We start from the raw sequence: 22,333 nt of genomic DNA on the forward strand, positions 1-22,333 counted from the left end.
TCTCATTCTTCCTTCTCTCTCTTCCTTTCTCTTCGCTTTATTTTCTCTCTCTCTCTCTCTCTCTCTCTCTCTCTCTCTCTCTCTCTCTCTCTCCATTATTTTTCAACTTCCTCCTTACATTTTCCGTCTCTTACTTTCTCTCTTCCTACCAAACTTTCTCCTCCTTTCTTTTATTCTTTCTTCTTTTCTTTGCTTCTATTTCTTCTTTCTTTCTTCTCTCTCACACACGCAAACGGACACCAGAATCAACCAACCAACCAGTCATCCAGTTAGTCATCCTCGGGGGCCACAGGGGAGCTCAGTTACCGACCCAGGAGATGAAGGGGCTGGAGGGTGACGGATACAGAGCGCCCTCCGTGTCCGCCTTTATCCCGGGGGCGACAAAAACACGGGATAGGTGACAGCAGAGGGATTAGATTCCGTCTGTCGTGAGATTAGGTTCCGTTTAGCGTGGGAGTCTCCATTCAGAAGCTCTGTGTGTGTGTGTGTGTGTGTGTGTGTGTGTGTGTGTGTGTGTGTGTGTGTGTGTGTGTGTGTGTGTGTGTGTCAGTTGGGGAAGGAGGGAGGGGGAGGAGAGCAGAGTAACGTACAGAAGAACAGGGAAATACAAAGTCAGGTAGAGTAGGACAGGTAAAGGTAAGGAATGGCAATGTAAGGTGAGAATGAACAAGTAAGAGCAGAGTAAGGTAAGGAAAGGTAACGGCAGGGAGAGCAGGGTATAGTAGACAGGGGCAGGGGGAGTAGGATAAGTAAGGTAGAGTACGCAGGGAAAAGCAGAGTAAGGTAGAAAATAGAAAAAAAAAGAATAAAAAAAGGACGTCATTGCAGAGAGGAGGGGGAGAAGGAGGTAGGTAGAGGTAAGGTAGTGAGTGATACGCGTCCCACTTCAGAAGAGAGACCAAGATACACTGACTCGTTTCCTCTTCTCCTAATAACTTACGCAAATACCGACAATAAACTCCACCATAACAATCTTAGACGAGAGCAAAAACCGGGTAAACACGAGACGAACTACAAAACTGCAAATGATACTTCCAATCGTAGCAAAACTTTAACGCCGTGACTGTGAGCGCAGAGCTATAAACGGGAAATATAAAGAGAGAGGGGCGGGAAGCAGTGAGGCAAGAAATATATACATGGACACGACGAGGGGCGAAGTTAGGTTATTATTGCAATCGTCGTAAAGTTGAAAAGGGAGAGGATGAAGCAGCAAATACACATGAGAGGGAGATTGGAAGAAGAAAGGTTATTCCATCATGCGTGGGTCTGAGGGCTCGATAGGATAAGGTTGGGTCGTTAGTTTAGGTAATTTAGCAAAGGCATATATAGTGAAGCAGAAAGAGGGACGATAGAGGAGCAAAAATACATATGAGATGGAGATTGGGTGAAGAAGAAAGGTTATTCCATCATCCGTGGGTCTGAGGGCTCGATAAGTTAAGGTTGGGTCAAGTTAGTTTAGGTAATTTAGCAATGGCATATAGTGAAGCTGAAAGACAGACGGTAGAGAAACAAATAACATGAGAAAGAGATTGGATGAAGAAGAAAGTTTACTGAAACATGCGTGCGTCTGAGGGCTTGATAAATTAAGGTTTGGTCAAGTTAGTTTAGGTAATTTAGCAATGGCATATAGTGAAGCAGAAAGACGGACGATAGAGAAGCAAATAACATGAAAAAGAGATTGGATGGAGGAGAAAGTTTACTGTATCATGCGTGGGTCTGAGGGCTCGATAAGTTAAGGTTGGGTCAAGTTACTTTAGGTAATTTAGCAATGGCATATAGTGAAGCAGAAAGACGGACGATAGAGAAGGAAATAACATGAGAAGGAGATTGGATGGAGAAGAAAGTTTACTGTATCATGCGCAGGTCTGAGGGCTCGATAAATTAAGGTTTGGTCAAGTTAGTTTAGGTAATTTAGCAATGGCATATAGCCTAGTGAGGCAGAAAGACATACGGTAGAGAAGCAAATACACATGAGAAGGAGATTGGGTGAAGAAGAAAGGTTACTCCATCATGCGTGAGTCTGAGGACTCGATAAGTTAAGGTTGGGTCAAGTTAGTTTAGGTAATTTAGCAATGGCATATAGTGAAGCAGAAACACGGACGATAGAGCAGCAAATAACATGAGAAAGAGATTGGATGGAGAAGAAAATCTATTGCATCAAGCGCGTGTCTGAGGGTCCGATAAGATAAGGTTAAGTCAAGTTAGTTTAGATAATTTAGCAATGGAACGTCGTAAAGCATATAGGAGGAGACTGAAACTGCAAATATACATAAGACACATAAGAAGATACATAAGAAGGAGAAATTTATTGTACCGTGTGTGTCTGAGGCTTTGATAAGATATGGTTAGGTCAAGTTAGTTCAGGTAATTTAGCAATGAAATATCTTAAAGCAGAAAGGAGAACGATAGAACAGGAAATACACATGAAAGATAAATGGAATGAAGGAGATACTTATTGTAGCGAGTGTGTCTGTGTTCGATGATGTTGGGTCAAGTTAGTTTAGGTTATTCAGCAATGTAATATCGTGAAGCAGAAAGGAGGAGGATAGAGCAGCTAATATACATAAGATACATGAGAAGATACATAAAATGGAGAAACCTATTGCAAGCTGCATGTCTCAGGGTTAGATAAGATAAGTTTAGGTCAAGTTAATTTAGCTAAGTTAGTAATGGAACATCGTAAAGTAGAAACAGGAGGAATGAAGCTGCAAATAAAAATAGCAAAGTGAAGGAATGAAGAAGCGAACTTATTGCATTGTGTATGTCAGAGGGTTAGATAAGTTTAGTTGAAGTCAGGTTAGGTTAGTTTCACAAGACGGAATGGAGAAGAAAGAAGTAGCAGAGGCAAATACATATTCTCTTTCTCATATAACACGTTTTTTCATACTTGAATCTTGACTTGTTCTCATTTCTACTTTTACTTATATTCCTTTAGCTTGTTTATCCCCTCGTTCCCTTTTCTTAGCCTAATACTTCTTCCTGTGTCACTGTTTTCTTCTATTTTGTACTAAGAGTGTGTGAGAGATTGTTTTGCATTCCCTCCGCCACAGTGTGCGTGTGGGTGAGGCCGACACGGAAGGTGAAGGTCTCTCGTGTGTTTCGGTGACGGCAACACTCTAGATTCGTGGTAAGATATTTGCTAATGTTAATAGTGCTAATAATGGTGCCGGTGGTGGTGGTGGTGGTGGTGGTGGTGGTGAGGGGTCGTGGTTGTGGTGGTGGTGGTGGTGGTGGTGGTGGTGAGGGGTCGTGGTTGTGGTGGTGGTGATGTTGGTAGACGTAATAAAGTAGCTGTGGTGTAGTAGAAGTAGTAGTAGTAGTAGTAGAAGCACCAGAAGTAGCAGTGGTGATGGTGGTAATGATCCTAGCCCCGTTGATGGTGTTGGTTATGGTGATGATGGATGGCCTCGTGGTGGTGGTGGTGGTGGTGGTTGGTGGCGGTGATGGTGATAATGGTGGCCACTTATGATGGACGGAGGGGACAAAAACACGATAAGACCTTGAATCAATAAACCGAGAATATGGGGACGGCAAAAAGTTAATTCGTCCCCCAACCCATAATTAAAACCGGCAGGGAAGCGAGGCGGCCGGCGACACATACAACTGTTTTTTTTTTTTTCCTTCACTGAGAACAAGAAAAAATAGTAGTAGGATGAAGCTTTTAGTAGCGCGTGGGAGGAGGAGGAGGAGGAGAAAGGTTTATTAATTGACAGGCGTTGAGATAGGAAAGCTAAGAGAAGAAAAGAGAAAAAGGGAAACATGGAGAGGAAGGAGTGAGGAGGCTGGAGATCTTAGACGTGTGTGGAGGTGGTTGGGAGGGTGAGAAAGATAAAAAAAAAAGGGAGGAGGAAAGAGTCTGTGTAAATGACAGGGTGTTAAGATAGGTAAGCCAACAGCAAATTAATATTAAAATGAAAACAAGTAAGACAAGAAACACACACACAAAAAAAAACTCCAGGTGCATAGGACAGAACACAGGATAAATAAGAAAAGCAACAGAAAAATAACAGTAAAATGGTAGCGAGAAACGGGAGACAGGAAGGAAGGGAACAATGGTGATACGGAAAGAAGTGGTTGGCTGAGGTAACAAAGAAAAAAATATAATCGTAACGGGAAAAGGAAGGAAAGAAGGGAGAAGAAAACGGTGACACAGGAAGAAGTGTTAGGCTAAGAAAAGGGAACGAGGGGAAACACAAACAAAAGGAATAGAAGTAAAAGCAGAAATGAGAACTAGGAGAAACACAAACAAAAGGAATATTAGTAAAAGTAGAAATGAGAACTAAGTCAAGAATCAAGTATGGAAAAACGTGTCATATGAGAAAGAGAAAATACAAAACATGAAGTGAAAAGAAAAATAGAAAAATATTGGCAGTTTGACCCAAAGAATATAAGACACAGAAGACACGTGGTTAACTTAAGAACACGAAAGACACAGAACCAGCAAAAGAAAGTAACCAGAACCAGAAACGAGAACCAGATGATAATGAAAACGAGACGGAAGGTGATGGCGCTGACGAGAGGAGGAAGGAAATAAGGGTGACGGAGAGGAAGGAGAGGTCAGACAGGGAAGAGCTAATGGATGGGAGTTGAGGGGGATGACACGAAGAGGAGGAGGAGGAGGAGGAGGAGGAGGATAGGCAGCTGGAGGAGGGGCACGGAGGCTTCCATCAGTCATTAGTTACGTAGCCTATTGTCTCTTTGATGCCCAGGGACCCGTCTTTTGTGTGTGGGAGAAGGGCATGGAAGGGAAGGGAAGGGGAGGGAAGGAGAGGGAGGGAAGGGCATGCATGGATGGTAGAGGAAGAACGAAAAGAAAGGAGAGCAGGGAAAGGAAGGAAGAGGAAGACTAAATAAAGGGAATAGGAAAGGAAGGAAATGGAAAAAGGAAAAAGAAGTGGAAAGAAAGAAAAGGGAAGAGAAAAGGGAGGGGAAGGAAAGGAAAGAAAAACGAAGAAAAAAGGAGGGGAGGAAATACAAAAGCAAGGGAAAGTAAAGAGGGAAAAGAAGTAAAGGGAAAAAAAGGAGGAAAGGAGGGGAAGGAAGAGGGGAAGGAAAGCGAAAGAGTAAAAAAGGAGGGGAAGAAAAGCAGAGGAAGCGAGGAAAATTGAAAAGAAGGAAAGAAAGATCACAGCTGACAGGGAAGGAAAAGGAAAGGAGGCTAAGTAGGAGAGACTCAAACTACCCTACCCCTCCCCTTACCATCCTAACCTCCCCTCCCCTACCTACCCTGCTTACTACTGCTGCTGCTACCCTGCCATTTTCCTCAACATTCTTTCCTTCTTCCCTCCTCCCCCCCTTTCACCCACACCCGCCACGTCCACCCACGATCCATTAACTTCCCTTACTATGGAGGTAATGGTAATGGTTGTAACAATGGGGGAAGGTGATGGTGATGGTGTTGTTATTGTTGTTGCTGTTGTGTGTGTGGGGGGGGGGGAGGGCAGAGAGAGAGAGAGAGAGAGAGAGAGAGAGAGAGAGAGAGAGAGAGAGACCCACCACCCTCAGGACTCCGCGTTTCACAGTAATTATAGAGAATGTTGCATAATTTCGATAACTCTCTCTCTCTCTCTCTCTCTCTCTCTCTCTCTCTCTCTCTCACTACCCACTCCTCTCCTTTTTCCTTCCCACTTATCCAACCACCCACCTACACACACACACACACCCCCACACACCCACGGACACTACCCACCCCCCCCCCCCCCCACACACACACACACTTAAGCATTCCTCCAGCGGTCAGCCTCCCAGACAGACAGACGGACGGACGAACTGACTTGGCGAGGTAGTGACTGACTGACAAACTGGATAATTAACTCAATGGTGATTAATTCCATAAATTACTGAAATATCCGCGCGGCGACGGAGGCGACCACTGGCTGCCTCCCCGGCCTTATGACTGGCTGGCGGACTGACTAATTAATTGACGCAGCGGCCACCGGGTGATCAAGTGCTTCGGGAGGAGGAGGAGAAGGAGGAGGAGGTAAAGAGCATGAGAATGAGGAGAAAAATGACGGTGGATTTAGCGAGATGATGATGATTATGATGATGATAAAGAATGAGAGGGGAAGGCAGAAGAAGAAGAAGAAGAAGAAGAAGAAGGAAAAGAAGAAGATAAGATGAGGAATAATAACAAGAACATGACGACGAAGAAAAAAGAAAAGAACAAGAATTTTACATATTTTTCCCTTTCCCTCTAAGATGATGAAGATGATAACAGTGAAAATAGTAAGATATTATAAAGGTTCCCCTTTCTTTCTTTTCCCCTCAATAGTTTAAAGTTGAGGGGACAGAGGAGGGAAGAAGGGAGGGAGCGAGGAGGAAGGGTATGCGGAAGGTGGCAATTACGATAATGATGATGATGATGGTGATGACGATGATGACCGTCAATAATGAGGGTGGTCGCCGCGGTGGCTATGGTAGTAGGCCCAGCAACAATAGTACTGCCCCCAGGCGCTTCTCTCTCTCTCTCTCTCTCTCTCTCTCTCTCACACACACACACACACACACACACACACACACACACATAATGACATACCAAATGAGGTCTTCTTTACGTGGAAGTGAATGAGAAGAAGGAGGAGGAGGAAGAAGAGGAGGAGGAGGAGGACCCTACATGAAGAGGAAGACGAAGGAATGAGGGAATGAAAAGGTGGGTGGAGGAGGTGTGGAGACAAAAAACCCTATTGGCGTGGAGAGACAGACGTGGAGGTGAGAGGAATGAGGTAGAGAAGGAATGAATTGACTAGAGGACGTAAAGGATTGAAGAAAAGGTAGAAGGATGAATAAGCTGAACACGAGAGATGAGGAAGGAAGAGGAGGGGGGCAAAATGAGATACAAGATAGAAGACGTAACGAAAATGAGTGATAGAAATAAAAGGAAGTGGAAAAAGAAGGTGGGATAACTATATGGGTAGAAAGAAAAAGAGAAGGACGAGAGGAAGGCAAAGAAAGATAAGTGGACAGAGAACGAGATGAAAGGCGAGGGAAATAAATGGTAGAAGCAACAGAGAAGAAGTAACGTACCTGAGTGATAGAAATAAGAGGCTGAGAAAGGTGAGATAACTAGATGGGTAGAAAGAAAAAGAGAAGGACGAGAGGAAGGCAAAGAAAGACAAGTACAGGGACAGAAAACAAGATGAAAAGCGAGGAAAATAAATGATAGAAGCAAAAGGTAGAGGACTTGAGGAATAGGAGAAAAAAAAAAAAAAATGAGCGGAGGAGGTAGGAGGTAGGTAGGTTAGCAGATGGAGAAGAAACGAGAAGAGGAGAGAGGAGAGAAAAAAGAAGAGGAGGGGTAGACCGGGGTTTCGATAGGGTTTTGTGGAGGCTGGACAGGAAAAAAAACAAGGTGGAGGGGGAGGAGAGATGGAGGCGAAGGGAGGAGGTCTAGGTAGGTGAGGGGCAGGTGTGGGCCCTCACTGTGCCCAAAATTAATGACTGTCTCACTGTCTATGCCACCGACCCACCACACGGCCGCTCCTGTCCTGCCCAGTGGTCCTGCCTCGCCTCGCCCCATCCCCCCCTCACACCCTACCCCCACCCTAGATAGCCTAAACTACCTTCACATTATCTTCTTTCTTCTTTATCCTTTCTTACCTGTCTCCTCTTCTTCCTTCTTTTCGTCTTGCCTTTTCTTTTTCTTATTCTCTTCCTTTTATCCAATTCCCAGACCCCATTCCCTTCACTCTTCTCCCTCTTACCTTTTCCTTCTATCGTCCTATTCCACTTCTTCCCATCCGTTTATCTTTTCTTTCTATCCTTCTTTACCAAGTCACTTTTTCTCCTTCCTCTCCATCTTTTACTCTGTTTTCTTATCATCCTATTCTGTTCCCTCTCCTCCTATTTTCCTTTTATGATCCTAATCTATCCCCCTCTTCCTATTTTATCTACTCTATTCCTACTCTCTCCTCTCTTCCTCTTCTTCCCTTCATCGCCTCTCAGCATCACCCAGCCTCCAAAGCCCTCAACTCACTCCTCGCCTCGCCTCGCCTCCGCCTCTTGTCACCGCACACCTGTCCAGGCTCGCCTCGTCTCCCGGCCTAGGTAACCTCCCCCTAATTGCCTGTCTTACCTTATTCCACCTGCCTCATTTCACAGGCATCATCACCTCCTCTTTAGGCTCCTCATCTCCTCCTCCTCCTCCTCCTTCTTCTTTTGCTGCTCGCGTCTTGCCTGTTTTTAGTTCTTTTATTTCTTCCTCCATTTACGAATTATTTCTCTTCCCTGTCTGGTTCTTCGTTTTTTTTTTTCCTCTCTTCGATTTACAAATTATATCCCATCCTTGTCTGGTTCCTCGTTTATCATTTTTTTTCCTTCCCTTTTTCGTCATTTTTTTTTTTTTTGGTATAGGGTTTCTTTTCCCCGCCTTTTCCTGTCATGGGTTAATTTTACGTTTATTCTTCATTTTTGTTCCCATTCTTCGTTTTCTCTCTTGCATTACATTTCCAAAAGAAGCCAGACTCTCATTTCATTCCCCTCGTTACTCATAGTGTTTCCCTAATCTGTCTTCTGTCTGTTTTCGTGTCTTCCTCTCTCCCTCTCTCCCTTATTCTCAAAAAAAGCCGAACTGTCATTTCACTAAGTCTTTCCTTCCCATGTCTTCTTCGTTTCTCAGTCGTATTTCGTCCCCTGTCTTCCTCGCCTTTTTTTCTTCGTTCTCCAGTCCTCTTTCGTCCCGTCTTGCTCGCTTATGTCTTTTTCGATTTTGTCTTCCTTCCTTAGTACCCAGAAAAACCCGAACTGTCATTTCACTAAGTCTTTCTTCCCTTGTTCTCTTCCTATCTCAGTCTTATTTCGTCCCCTGTCTACCTCGCTTTTCTGTCTTCGTTTTCCAGTCTTCTTCCGTCCCCTGTCTTCCTTCTTTAGTGCCCCGAAAAAGCCAGTCTCTCATTTCACTAAGCACCTCCCTCCCATGTCTTCCCCTGTCATGGCTTAACTCTCCGTTCATCCTTCATTCTTCCTCCCATTCTCCGCGTCTCTCCTCCCTGACAGTCGCCAAGGAGGGCCGGGGAGGCGAGGCAGCCGCTCCACAACACACGGTTCTGCGCGGCCACACATGATCAACATTCTTAACCTGCTAATTACTACTCGCTCCAGGTAACACAATCACTCTGGCCATAGTCAACGGCGCCTCTCTCTCTCTGAACCCCTGCTCCGCCCTATTCTACCACTTTCTACTTTTTTTCTTCGTTTTCTGCGGCGCATCTGGAGCTTACACGAAGATCTCCACCGATAAATTATGCCCATCAAGTTGCTACATATGCCTGAGGGAGGGAGAAGGGGGGGGCATGGTGTGATATGATGATGCCCTGGGTGGCGTTTCTATCTCGAAGCCTCATTAGTATTGGTTCGTTCGATTTGTTATTCCGACGCGACTCGACGAACCACTTTGCTCCCCCCTCAATATTCCTGTCCCGCCGATGTGACACACTCGTTCGAGACCCACAACAACGAGCCATCATGTTATTGGCTGCTCCCTCGGCGCAAAACACCGCCTCTTTATCAACGGTAACGTCCTTATCTAATCTATCTAACATCCCTTACTTGTCCACCGAAACATCCCCACCGACTAGATCTTATCCGCCAGCATCCTCCCTCACTGTATAATGCCCCCTATCAACCCGCCCAGACAACACAGCCCCGCCCGCCTACCTCCCCTCCTGCCCGCCTCCTCGTCCTTGTACCCAGGCAGCCTCTCCTCCCGCCCCTCCTCTCTCCTCGTCCTCCCGGTGCCGCTGAGCCAGTCTAGTGTTTACGCGGCGTCGGTTCCTCTGAAAATCTCCCACCAGATCGCTACGGCGGAATCAATTACCCCAAATTCCACCGAACTCGGCCTGCCTCCCCCCCGCCGCCTCAGGTCCGCGAGTCAACACACGGGAGTTTATACAGTGCGCCTCCAGGGGTTGTCTCTCCCGTATTGTCCAGCGAGAAAGAGTAAGAATTTCCTCCTGGATGGACCTGGCGCTGAGTGAGGTAGGGGAAGGAAGGGAAGAATAGAGAAATAAGAGACGAGGTGGATGGAGTAGAAAGCTGAGGAAATAGGTAGAGGAGGGAAGGGGGTAATGAATAGAAGGAAAAAAGAAGCAAATAAGGGAAAGGGAACAATAGGTGAAGGAAGTCCAATGGCATGAGAAAGGAAAGGGGTGAAAGCAAAGGGAAAAAGGAATGAGGAGAGAAGAATAAGTAGGAATAGGCCAATGGGGAAGAAGAGGGTGAAGAGGGAGGAGGAAGGGAGTAAGACGGGAGATTAAAGGTAGAAGGAAGATCACTTGGCATAAGGAAGGGAGGAGAGAGAGAGAGAGAAGAGAGAGGGAGAGGGAGAGAGGGAAGGAGGGTCAGAGGATTAAACTGGGAGCTTTAAATGAAGGGAAGGTGAAGGGTAGGCGATGCGTGCGAGGGGGAGCAATGCGAGGGGCGCGGGGGACGTGTAAGGATCTGTGTAAGGCGGATGGCGGCGTGTGAGGGAGATGAGATATAAGAAGATGGCAGGGCAGGGCGGGGAGGCAGGGCGATGCACGGATAAGATACAGGGGGTGACGCGGTGAGCACGAGGAAGAATACGAGGCCTAGATAAACTATTAGCCCGCAAAACTAACGCAGATAAGACATGAATTGTTATCAAGGAGGGCAGGAGATTAGGGGACAAGTTATAGTAAAGAGAAGTGACACATTAATAAGTAACATGAAAGGTACAGAGGGAAAGGCTAAGAAAATTATCAAAAAATTATGCCGCAAAACTAGGAGAGAACAAAACAAGAGACGAGTTATAAAAAAAGAGAAGTATGTAAAAAATCAAGAATATGAAAAAAAAAAACAGAGGAAGGTTGGGAAAAGATTAGGCTTCAAAATTAACGTGGGGATTAGAAAGAGCACGAGAGCAAGAGAAACGTTATGATAAAAAGGAGTGATAGATTAAGTATATAAAAGAAATAGGGAAAGATTATGGAAAAAAAGCTTATAGGCCGCAAAACTAACTTAGATAATAGGTAAATCGTTATAAGAAAGAGAGAGCAGGAGAAGAATTAAGTAAAGAGAAACAATATATCAGATAAGAGACAGTAATAGAGGGAAAAGCTGATAAAATAATGAATAAAGAGAGAGAGAGAGAGAGAGAGAGAGAGAGAGAGAGAGAGAGAGAGAGAGAGAGAGAGAGAGAGAGAGAGAGAGAGAGAGAGAGAGAGAGAGAGAGAGAGAGAGAGAGAGAGAGAGTAAATGTAACGAGGGACAAAGGGTTCATGACTGTAAGGAGATTTGCCTTTAAGCAGATGATCGACAGACAAACTACAAGACGGACAGATGAAAGGAACAATACGGGAGCAAACAGACGGATAAGTAAAGTGAGAGGCGGGAGAGAGAGTTAACAGACATGGCCGGGAGAGGGAGGAGGAGGAGGATAAGGGAGGAAGGGAAGGAGGGAGAGAAGGAGAGGAGGAGGATAAGGGAGGGAGGGAAGGGAGGGAGGGAAGGCAACGAGGGAGTGAAGGAGAGGAGGAGGATAAGGGAGGGAGGGAAGGGAGGGAGGGAAGGCAACGAGGGAGAGAAGGAAAGGAGGAGGATAAGGGAGGGAGGGAAGGGAACGAGGGAGAGGAGAGGAGGATAAGGGAGGGAGGGAAGGAAAGGAGAGAGAGAAGGAGAGGAAAGATGAGGGGAGAGGAGGAGGATAATGGAGGGAAGGAAAGGAGGGAGAGAAGGAGAGGAGGAAGATCAGGGAGGGAGGTAAGGAAAGAAGGGAGAGGAGAGGAAATATGTGGGGAGAGGAGGAGGATAAGGGACGAAGGGAAGGAGGGAGAGAAGGAGAGGAGGAGGATAAGGGAGGGAGGGAAGGAAAGGAGGGAGAGAAGGAGAGGAGGAGGATAAGGAAGGAGGGAAGGAAGGGAGAGAGAGAAGGAGAGGAAACATGAGGGGAGAGGAGGAGGATAATGGAGGGAAGGAAAGGAGGGAGAGAAGGAGAGGAGGAGGATCAGGGAGGGAGGGAAGGAAAGGAGAGAGAGAAGGAAAGATGAGGGGAGAGGAGGAGGATATTGGAGGGAAGGAAAGGAGGGAGAGAAGGAGAGGAGGAGGATCAGGGAGGGAGGGAAGGAAACGAGAGAGAGAAGGAGAGGAAAGATGTGGGGAGAGGAGGATAAGGGAGGAAGGGAAGGAGGGAGAGAAGGAGGAGAGGAGGAGGATAAGGGAGGGAGGGAAGGAAAGGAGGGAGAGAAGGAGAGGAAAGATGAGGGGAGAGGAGGAGGATAAGGGAGGGAGAGAAGGAGAGAAGGCAAGGAGAGGAAAAGGGAGGAAAAAAATAAGGAGAAAGGTGGGAGATAAGGAGTGCGAGAGGAAGAAAAGAAGAAGGGAAGGGAGGAGGCAGAGACAGGGAGAAGGATGACAGGGTGGGTAAGAGGGAGAAAACAAGAGGAAGAATGGAGGGAGGGAAAGAAGGCACTGGAGAAGAAAAGGAAAGGATGAGAGGAAGGGCGAAAGGAAGAAAAGACAAAAATTGGATACGGTACAAACAGAAGTCCAGACCGAGAAGGAAAAATGAAGGAGAGAAAATACGGGAAAGAAGGGAAGGATGAGAGAACAAATGGAAAGAGGGGAGGAAGAGCAAGGAGAGAAAGAGAAAGGAAAGGAAAGGTGTAAGAGGGAAGGAGGAGGAAGGAAAGACAGACAATGGTTCGATCAAAAAGAAGATACGGAGGAAGGAAACTGAGGAGAGCAAAGGAGAAAGGAGATAGAGATGGAGGAAGAATGATGATGGGGGAAACATGAGGGTTAAAAGAAGAAAAAAAGTAAGAAGCGGGGGTAAGGCGCGGAGAAAAAAAATATATATAAAACAGTAGTAATAGTAGTAGTAGTAGTAGTAGTAGTAGTAGTAGTAGTGAAACAAAGAAGGAATATAGGAAGGAAATGAAGCAAAGTAAAGATAAAAGAAAGACAAGTGAGAGAGAGAGAGAGAGAGAGAGAGAGAGAGAGAGAGAGAGAGAGAGAGAGAGAGAGAGAGAGAGAGAGAGAGAGAGAGAGAGAGAGAGAGAGAGAGAGATACCCAAACTACCACACACTCAACACAAGCCTCTCTCCCACCTCATTTCGCCTCACCTCCACATCACCACCAACAACCACAAAAAAAAAGGTTACAACAGCAATCATGTCCAGAGACTAAACCAGGTTCCGTTAAGCGCCGCCGAGGGACAGACACCCGCAGACACCAACCCAATCAACCAACCATCCGACCGAACCAGCAGCCAGCCACTCAGCCAGCCAGACCTTCGTATCCCGGCCTGGTATGGAAACGGGAAATTAGAGGCGCCGAAACATCAATTCACGGGCCCAAATGAGGCTATCGGGAACCTCAACAGCGGCGGGTGGGTTGGCTCTCGTCTCGGTCCTCTTGAAGTGCGCGCGATGGATCAGCGGCTGCCAATAGAGCCACTTCGAGCAGGGCGGCGCGGCGGAGGACGGTGAATTATGTCCTACAAGTGACTATGACGAGAACATAATCACTGGAGGACGATGAACGAGGGGGTGGTGGGGAGGGAGGGGAGTAAGACAAGAAGGGAGAGACGGATAAGGATGGAAGGAAGAGAAGGGAAAGGGACGAAGAAGGGAAGGGAAGGAAGAAAGAGTTGAGGGAGGAAAGGGAAGGAAGAGAGGGATGAAGGAGGGTTCGGAAGGAGAGACGGAAGGGAGGAAGGCAAGGACGCATAGGAGAACGAAGAGACGGAGAGGAAAGGAAGAAAGAACAGATTAGAAGGGCGGAACGGAAGGGAAGAAGGATAAGAAGGAACAGAAAAGACGAAGGAAGGGAGAGAGAGAGGGGAAAGTAGAAAGGAAGAGAAAAAGGAACAGAACAAGAAAGGGAGGGAGGGACGGGAAAGAAGAAAGGAAGCGAAGAAAAACCGAGACAATGGAGACAAAGGTGGATGAACGGAAGAAAATAAGGGAAAAAGATGAAACACACGAACGAAGGAAGGAAGGAAGAGAAAAAGGGAGAGGGAGAGAGGCCTCGCCAAATCGCCTCCCTCCCCTAACCCCCCAGCCTGCTAAAGGAGTGTTGGTCATCTTCGGCCGTCAGATTCTGCTGCTGTTAAACGTTCCCTCACGCTTGGCTGCCGGGCCGGGGAGGAGAGGATTGGGTGCGGCGGAATCCGATGAGGCGGCGGCGAAGGGATAAATAAATGGCGGAAATAAAACGTAGGAAAGTGCATTGATGAATAAAAAAGTGAAAATGAATTAACAGAGAAAAAAACTGCAAAGAGGAAAGTATAGAAAAGAGAAGATAAAGCATAGGTAAGCGGTGAGGTAAAAAAAAAAAAAATAATAAATAAATAAATTAATAAGGAAAAATCAAATGAGGAGAGGAGGAAAAAGAGAAAATAAATCATAGGTAAGCGATAAAGTGATAAAGAGTAATAACTATGAATTAATACGGAAAAATAATATAAGAAGGAAATGATCGAAATAAGAGAAAATAATGCGTAAGAGCGAGAAGGAAAACATAGAAAGAGAAAATAAGAAGTAGATAAAAAGTTAAAAAAAATAATAAATAATGAAAAATAATCAAAGAAAAGACAGAAATAAAGAACAAAAAGTGGGTGAGTGCATTGATGAACAAATAATGTAAATGAACTAAAAAGAAAATAAAGCTGAAAGCAAAGAAGGAAAGGAGTGAAAGAAAATAAAACGTAGGTAAATAAATAAATAAATAAAAACAAATAAATAAATAAATAAACAATAAATAATACGAAAAAAATAAAGTAAAGATAGAAATAGAAAATAAGAAAAACTGAAGAATGATATACAGGATAGGAAGCTAAATAAAATATGGAGGGGAGGAATGAAGAAAACCTGAGAGCTGAAATATGAGTAGAAAAAAGTGATCAACTCTAAAAGGCAATAGAATGAAGAAAGAACTGAATGAAAGGAAGAAAAAGAGAAAGGTAGCGAACAAAAGGAAAAATATTATTGATGGTCGGAAATAACTGAGAAACTAGAAAAAAATAAAAGAAAGAAAAGACAAAAGAAAAAGGTAAAGAAATGAAAGAAAAATGGCAAAGTAAAATAATCGGAAAAAAAAAAAACACTAATATTGTTTAAACGAATAAACGTAGGAAAATCAGTAATAATAATGATGCTAATAATAATAATAATAATAATAATAATAATAATAATAATAATAATAATACCATAATAAAAAGAACAATAATAATAATAATAAAATGATACTTAAACTAAAAACTTGCCTTAATCCGATCCACGTATAATTAAAAGAAAAGAAAAAAAACAAGAGGATGAGACGTAATCTGATGTAATTACTAAACGATGTCCGTCAGGGTGAGGTAAACCGGAGGAGGAGGAGGAGGAGGAGGATGGGGACATGAATAAGGAAGAAGAGGAGGCGGCGGAGAAGGTAGAAACGGAGGAAGATGAAAATGAAGAAAAGCGTAAAAGAAAAAAAGAATGAGGAAAAAGAAGGAAGGTGAAAAGTATCATAATTATACTAAGAAGATAATGATGAAGAAAAACAATACGAAAATAAGAAAAATGGAATTGAGAAATAAAAACAGAAAAACAAAATGAGAATCCGAAGACGAAGAAGAATGAAAGACGAAGAGGTGAAGGAGGAGGAGGAGGAGGAGACAGTGGTAATGAGGTAGACAAGGATGAGGGAATAAGTAGTGAGGAGATTAACTGATATACAATCTTGGAAAAATAAAATAAAAATAAGAAGGAAGAAGAGAAGGAGGAGGAGGAAGAGGAGGTGGAGAGGGAAATAAATCATGAAAGGGACAAAGAGGAATAATGGCGATCACATACACAGGAGAGAGAGAGAGAGAGAGAGAGAGAGAGAGAGAGAGAGAGAGAGAGAGAGAGAGAGAGAGAGAGAGAGAGAGAGAGAGAGAGAGAGAGAGAGAGAGAGAGAGAGTAAACGAAAAAAAAAGATAGCTAAACAAAAGAGCAAGAAAGAATGGAAGACAGAAACAGAAAAACAGTGAAAAACAGAAAAAAACAGAAAGGAAGGGAGAGAAAAAAAGCACAAAAACACAAACACAGAAGAGGGAGAGAGAGAGAGAACCAACCAGCCAGCGAATCAGCGAACCAGACAGTGTAGCCAAGTCCCTTTCCTCCCTTTGAATCCCTCCCTTTTCATGTCTCCCCGGCCATGGTCTCTTTTCCAGCAGCCAGGGCCCCCCATTCCGGCTGGCGGGGCGCATTCAGGACCCGCCGCCGTGCCCTGGGAGCCGGGTCTCATGAATGGCCTCAATAGCTGACATTGACAGCGCCCAGCCTTTTAGCGGTGATTAAAGGCGTCAGGAAAGGTATAGGCGAGGGGGCGAGCGGTCCTCCTAACACTAAGTAGGCATGGAGAAGGGGGTGGGGATTGGGGGGCTGTAGGGGGGAAGGGGGGTAGGCCGTAGGGGGAGAAGGGGAAGGGGGCTGTAGAGGAGGTGAGGTATTGGAGAAGGGAAGAGGTGGAGGTAGTGGATTGAGTATTGGGAAGAGAGGTGAGGTGTAAGGGGGAAGGAGAGGGGGAAAAAGAGAAACAGAGAGAGAGAGAGAGAGAGAGAGAGAGAGAGAGAGAGAAGGGGGGTAAAAAAATGGTGTTACTTGTATACTACGACAAACAATAACAATGTGAAAAGGGAAAAAAAAACAGAGGTCAGGATTTTTTTAGGATAGATGGAGTTTCTGTGGAAGTTAAAAGGACCTATTTTTTTACATGAACCTCACGTGAACTGAACACTATTGGACTTCACTCTGATTCATAATAATAAGAAGAAGAATAAGGAAAAAGAAGAAGTAGAAAGAAGAGAAAGAAGAACAAGAATAAGAATATTAACAATAGCAAATAAATAATAACAAAAATAATAATAATAATAATAATAATAATAATAATAATAATAATAATAACAAAAATAACAATATTAACAATAACAACAACAACAATGAAATGCATTTACGTGTTTGCCTTATTCCAGTGTTAAGCTAAATAATCGATAGAGTTGGCAATCTCTCTCTCTCTCTCTCTCTCTCTCTCTTCGAGGGATTAATTAGGGAGAGGCTGACGGTGCGGGAGGTTATGAAGAGGCCTCGTAAACACACACACACACACACACACACACACACACACACACACACACACACACACACAACACACATAGACCTTAAATGATGGGATAGAGCTCCTTTACCTGAGTCTCATGTGTGTGTGTGTGTGTGTGTGTGTGTGTGTGTGTGTGTGTGTGTGTGTTATATTTAATGATTTCGGCTTCCGCGTCTTGTGCTTCTAAACATCAATGGATTTTCTTCCGATCTTGACCCTCTTGAGTGAACATTTTTTGGCACTGAACACCGGCCAATAAAAACAATTAATACTGCCTTGAAATTGCTCTGCATCGATTTTACACACACACACACACACACACACACACACACATACACAGAGTCTCCGTGCACGTGTCTTTCTACTTATTTTTAATCTGTCCACCATAAAACTACAGGACTAATTTGTGCCTTTCTTTTCCCGTCAATCGCACTGACTACCGGTGAACGTGTCTATGATTTCCGTACTCTGTCTCCCCTCGTAGGACAAAATTCCTCATGACCCATCCACAATATACATTAGCTTGTGGGGTTTTTTCTGAAGTTTTAACACACACACACACACACACACACACACACACACACACACACACACACAACTGTCAAAGCGTATGAAGTGACTCGATCTGCTAAAAGTTTGACATCTGAGAGGGAAGTGAGCCGTCCATGGGGGGCGGGGCGGGGCGGAGCGAGGAGGCCCACTCCGGCAGGCGGGGGCACCGAGGTTCCTGCCGGTGCTGCTTCAGTGGAGACTGGCGTGGATCATGAGACGTTTTGTTAACCTCTCTCTCTCTCTCTCTCTCTCTCTCTCTCTCTCTCTCACACACACACACACACACACACACACGGGCGGGAATGGCGTATGCAAATAATAAATGTCTGATTCTTAAAAGGATGAAATGTTAGCAGATATGTATAGCCACAACAGGAAGGTTCAGTTTCTAATAAATACACGTATATAAACACAAAAATGTATATAAAAACGCTCATAAACCCTCGTAATATACACTAAATCTCGCCATCCAAACCTTCTCCCTGCTGTATTCGTTGGCTTAAAAATTATTCATTTCCAAAGACACTGCCACATTTTCTTGAGACTGAGAAAGGCACAGGCTGCGAAATGATTTTTTTTTTTTTTCCCGATGTGTTTGCTAGATACGGCGGCAGTGTTCCCGTGTTTGCTGAGGAACAACTCAGCGGCGCGTCGTGCTGGCGGCCTGGCGCCCCACGCCGCTGCCATGCCGTGCCCATGCCTGCATGCCTGGACGCCTGCTCCTCGCCGCCCATGCCTTTAGCCTCTCATTAATGTGAAGAGTTGAATACCTATGTTTCTCTGCATGGTGTAGTGATGGACTTTCAACATCAAAGGTTCACAGAGAAAACAACTCACTACGTACAGTTTAAAAGTTACAAAAGTTTGACGACGATGGCAAACTTACACATTATAGCCCCGGGGACACCATGCATAAATGAATAAACTAATTAATGTCCCGGCAATTGCATCACAATGCGGCGGGAGAAGAAACTTGTGGCCCAAGAGCGACGAGGACGAGCGATGACGCTGCCGCCGCCCCAGCCCTGCGTGCCCTTGTCACAGCCACACTATTACAGGGGTGTTGTGTGTAGCTACAAGTAGCTACGCCTCACACCCATGTCAGCCTACCTTATCGAGGCAATGTGCCCTGCACTGTGCCATCTTGAGGGCCGCCTGCAGGTCTACAGCAGAAGCGGCGCCAACCAGCACCAGCAGCAGCACCGCAGCCACCGTCCACGCACTCCTCGCAGCCATCACGGCAGATTCTCAAGTAATGTCGAGTCCCAGGCACTCCGCCGGTATTTACTGCGGCTCCGAGCGGCGTGGATGAGCAGGCCCGGGAGGCGAGAGGGAGCGAAGGCCGTGCGTCTCTACTCACTGCCAAGGTCAAGCAACGACTAACTAGTGGGCGGCCTTTCGGGCCATTTTGATGCCGGAATGGAGGTGTTTGCTGGCGCGCCGCTTCCAGTAATTTTATGCCTCCGCGCTTACCAAGGACTGACTGCTTTAGCTGCCTTGATCTGGCGGTCTGTCAAGGTCGTCCCACGCAATAAGCAGCGGCGTGAGGAGCAACAAGCATTATCCTTGCCTTAGCGGCCGTGCTTGGGAGCGGGCGGCGGATGGCAACCTCGCCGCCAACTGGCCGCGGGCAACGTTGGCAGAAATCGAGTTGCCTGCGTGTCTTTTATTAGCAGGAGATTATCAGTGCTGCTCCTCGTATCAATAGCATAATGGCCGTATCTCAGGGCCACTTACGAGCAGCCGGACAGCCTGCATAAAGGCACCAGGCGCGCCTCCCTCTGCCTGCCGCCGTATATGGCAGACGCAAAATAAACACGAGTGCCATCGTTCGCCATCGCCGGGGCCCATAAACATGCTCGCCGCACAGCCAAATACCCGAAACGTTATTGCGAGCCAGATATAAAGTTTCACACATCGACTAATAAAAAGAATACCATAATTTGAATGCAGATTACCGGTTCATTAAGCTCCATATTTTGCGCGGCACCCGTAATTAAGCGAGAAGGTAATTGCCGGCCCGTCGTGTGGGTTTGTGTGTCGCCCTGCAGACAACTTTACCGCGATTCCTTAAGCTTTCTTTTTTCCTCTTCTCCCTCATCTATTCCTCCAATCCTGTGTATGTGTGTGTGTGTGTGTGTGTGTGTGTGTGTGTGACATTGACCCCTTCAGCCGGCTCTTTCTCATTACGGTTCACCATTCACCCATTTTATTTCTCCCAACCCTCTAGTAACCAACAAACTGTACTGTCATCACGCTGTAATCATCCCCTTTTACTTATTACTCGTGGGTCTGCACACACACACTGTAATTAGTATTGTATACCTGTGGCTGAGTCGTCCGTGTTCCGTGTCCACGTGTTACTTTCCTCTGAACATAAATTTTGGTGTTTCTCTCTGCAATATATCTTCCGTAGAGTAGAAGCAAGTTGAGGACATTTCTTTCTTTTTCCATGAAGCTTTTGATCTGCCTCCTCTTACTGCCCCAAACCATAAAACAAAATGTACACGACTCTTCATAAAGGAATGCAAAGGTCTCTGGGTTGGTCCATGTAACGTACTGGACTGCCTCTCGTGTTCGTATCCTGCAGCTGGACATGCGCGGAGATAAAAATTTGCCCTGATAGCTTTGATGTGCAGTGTCTCCCTTCATTGAGCCGCTTCCAGCCCACGTTAGTCAAGATTGAAGAGTCTGATTCGCCGCTCAAATCGCGGAGGCTCCTGGGGGAACAGACAGCACCGCCGTCGACAGGTTTGCTAACTGAGGATTTCATGTCTGTCAAATTGTTTGGAAGCCTCCTTCAGTGCGTCATTTTTTTGTACAGACGGATGAGCACACACACACACACACACACACACACTCACACACACACACACACACAAACACACACACACACACACACAGGGAGAGAGAGAGAGAGAGAGAGAGAGAGAGAGAGAGAGAGAGAGAGAGAGAGAGAGAGAGAGAGAGAGAGAGAGAGAGAGAGAGAGAGAGAGAGACGTACACACACACACACACACACACACACACACACACACACACACACACACACACACACACACCAGTTTCGTGGATGCGCAAACACATTTTTTTTCTCTCAAGCAATACAAGGAAAGAAGGACAAAAATAAAAGAAAAAATAAAGATTCCAGACTGACGAAAAGCAGCGACACACCGCAGCCCCGAGAGACAAAACTCAACTTAGAAAACCAGATGAGATGCAGACGATAGCCAAACAGACTGACTTGCTCCCGCCTTCCTGCCTTCGCTCGTTTGTAGATAGACCAAAGACGCTGCCCTCCCCCATTCAAGTCTGTGATACCAAATATTCTTCGTGGCGTAAATTCCTCCTGGTATATACTTGGATACATATTTCTAAACAAACTGACCTGCTCCTGCCTTCCTTACTTGGCTCGTGTGTGGATTGACCAGAGACTGTGACCTCCCCCATTCAAGTATGTGATGCCTAATATTCTTCGTGGGGTAAATTCTTCCTGGCATTTACGTGAATCTTCATATATATATTTTAAAACATCTGTTGCAAAGTCGAATTTTATTTGTATAGACCAAAGCCACCGACCCTTTCAAGTATGTAACACCGAATAGGACTTCTGAAGGTAAATTTCTCGTGGCACATACTTACATCTTCATACATATCATTTTAACATCAAGTATTGTAAAGTCGTTTCATACTAGTATACAGAATGACCAAAAGCCCCAAACTCCTCCCTTTCAATTTTGTGATACCAAATATTCTTCTTAAGGTAAATTGCTCTTGGTATTTGCTTGAATCTCCACATATATTTTTCTTAAACATCTTCTATTGCAAAGTCGTGTCAAATTTGTATGCAGATAAGCTGGATGCTACGGCCTTCTTCCTTTAAAGAGTGTGATACTAAAGATTCTTCTCAGCGTGATTTTCTCTAGGCATTTACTTGGATCCTCATATATATCTATAAACATCTATTATCACAAAGTCGGCTCACACTTATATGTAAACAGGCTAGAAGAGGCTTTGACCTCCTCCCCCTCCTTCTAACAGTGTGATACAAAGCTTATGTTCGCATTTTCTTGAATCTTTTGGCATTTTCTTGAATCTTCGTCACTTCCTTCGCTACATATTCTACTACAAACTCCTTCCCATATGAACGGCACTAAAGGCCAACTTTCCCTTTCCCTGAGCCTTTGCGAGGGATATAAAAAATCCCTCGAAACACATAATTTTCCACTAGAAGTAAAATCTGGGCTACACGCGTTTGAGGTGCCGAAGGGAAGGGAAGGAAAGGGTTAGAGACGGAGGAGGAGGAGGAGGAGGATAAAGGAAGAGGGAGCAGGATAATGTAGGGGAGGAGGAGCAGATTTGGACATCTGAAGGGAGAGGAAAGGAGAGGAGGGGCAGGAGTGGGCATCTGAGGGTGGGAGGGGGGAAGGGGGAGGGAGTGGGAGAGGGTCAATGGGAGAGGAGGGGGGAAGGGGGGAGGGGCACGTCTGGTCATCTGATGGGTCGAAGGGGAGGCATGGGGGGAGGGGGGAGGGGGAGCACAGCAGCTGCCTACCGATGGCGAGTATTGTTGCCTCCTGTTGCTCCCTCAAGGCACCGCGCACCCTAGCCCCCCCTTCCTCCCCCCCCCTTCCCAAGACACTACTCCCCGCCCCCCTCCCGCCTCCTTCCCGCCGCCGCCGCCACCTCCAGGGACGG

At 45.6% G+C, this 22,333-nt stretch overlaps 1 protein-coding gene across 2 annotated transcripts in view; it reads right to left on the reverse strand.

Annotated features, from left to right (window-relative positions):
- The window catches only part of LOC126998981 (uncharacterized), a 154,875-nt gene that overhangs the window by 22,155 nt on the left and 110,387 nt on the right, over positions 1-22,333 (reverse strand). The window contains exon 1 of one of the 2 annotated variants that reach the window (XM_050861285.1): positions 18,746-19,202. The exons of the other annotated variant lie outside the window; for it this stretch is intronic. Within the exon in view, the coding sequence (XP_050717242.1) occupies positions 18,746-18,871 (126 nt within the window). The 5' untranslated portion in view covers positions 18,872-19,202. Of the gene's footprint in view, positions 1-18,745; positions 19,203-22,333 lie in introns of those variants that run through there. 2 annotated transcript variants of the gene reach the window in all.

Source organism: Eriocheir sinensis, chromosome 15 (assembly GCF_024679095.1).
Source record: "Eriocheir sinensis breed Jianghai 21 chromosome 15, ASM2467909v1, whole genome shotgun sequence".
Lineage (NCBI taxonomy): Eukaryota > Metazoa > Arthropoda > Malacostraca > Decapoda > Varunidae > Eriocheir > Eriocheir sinensis.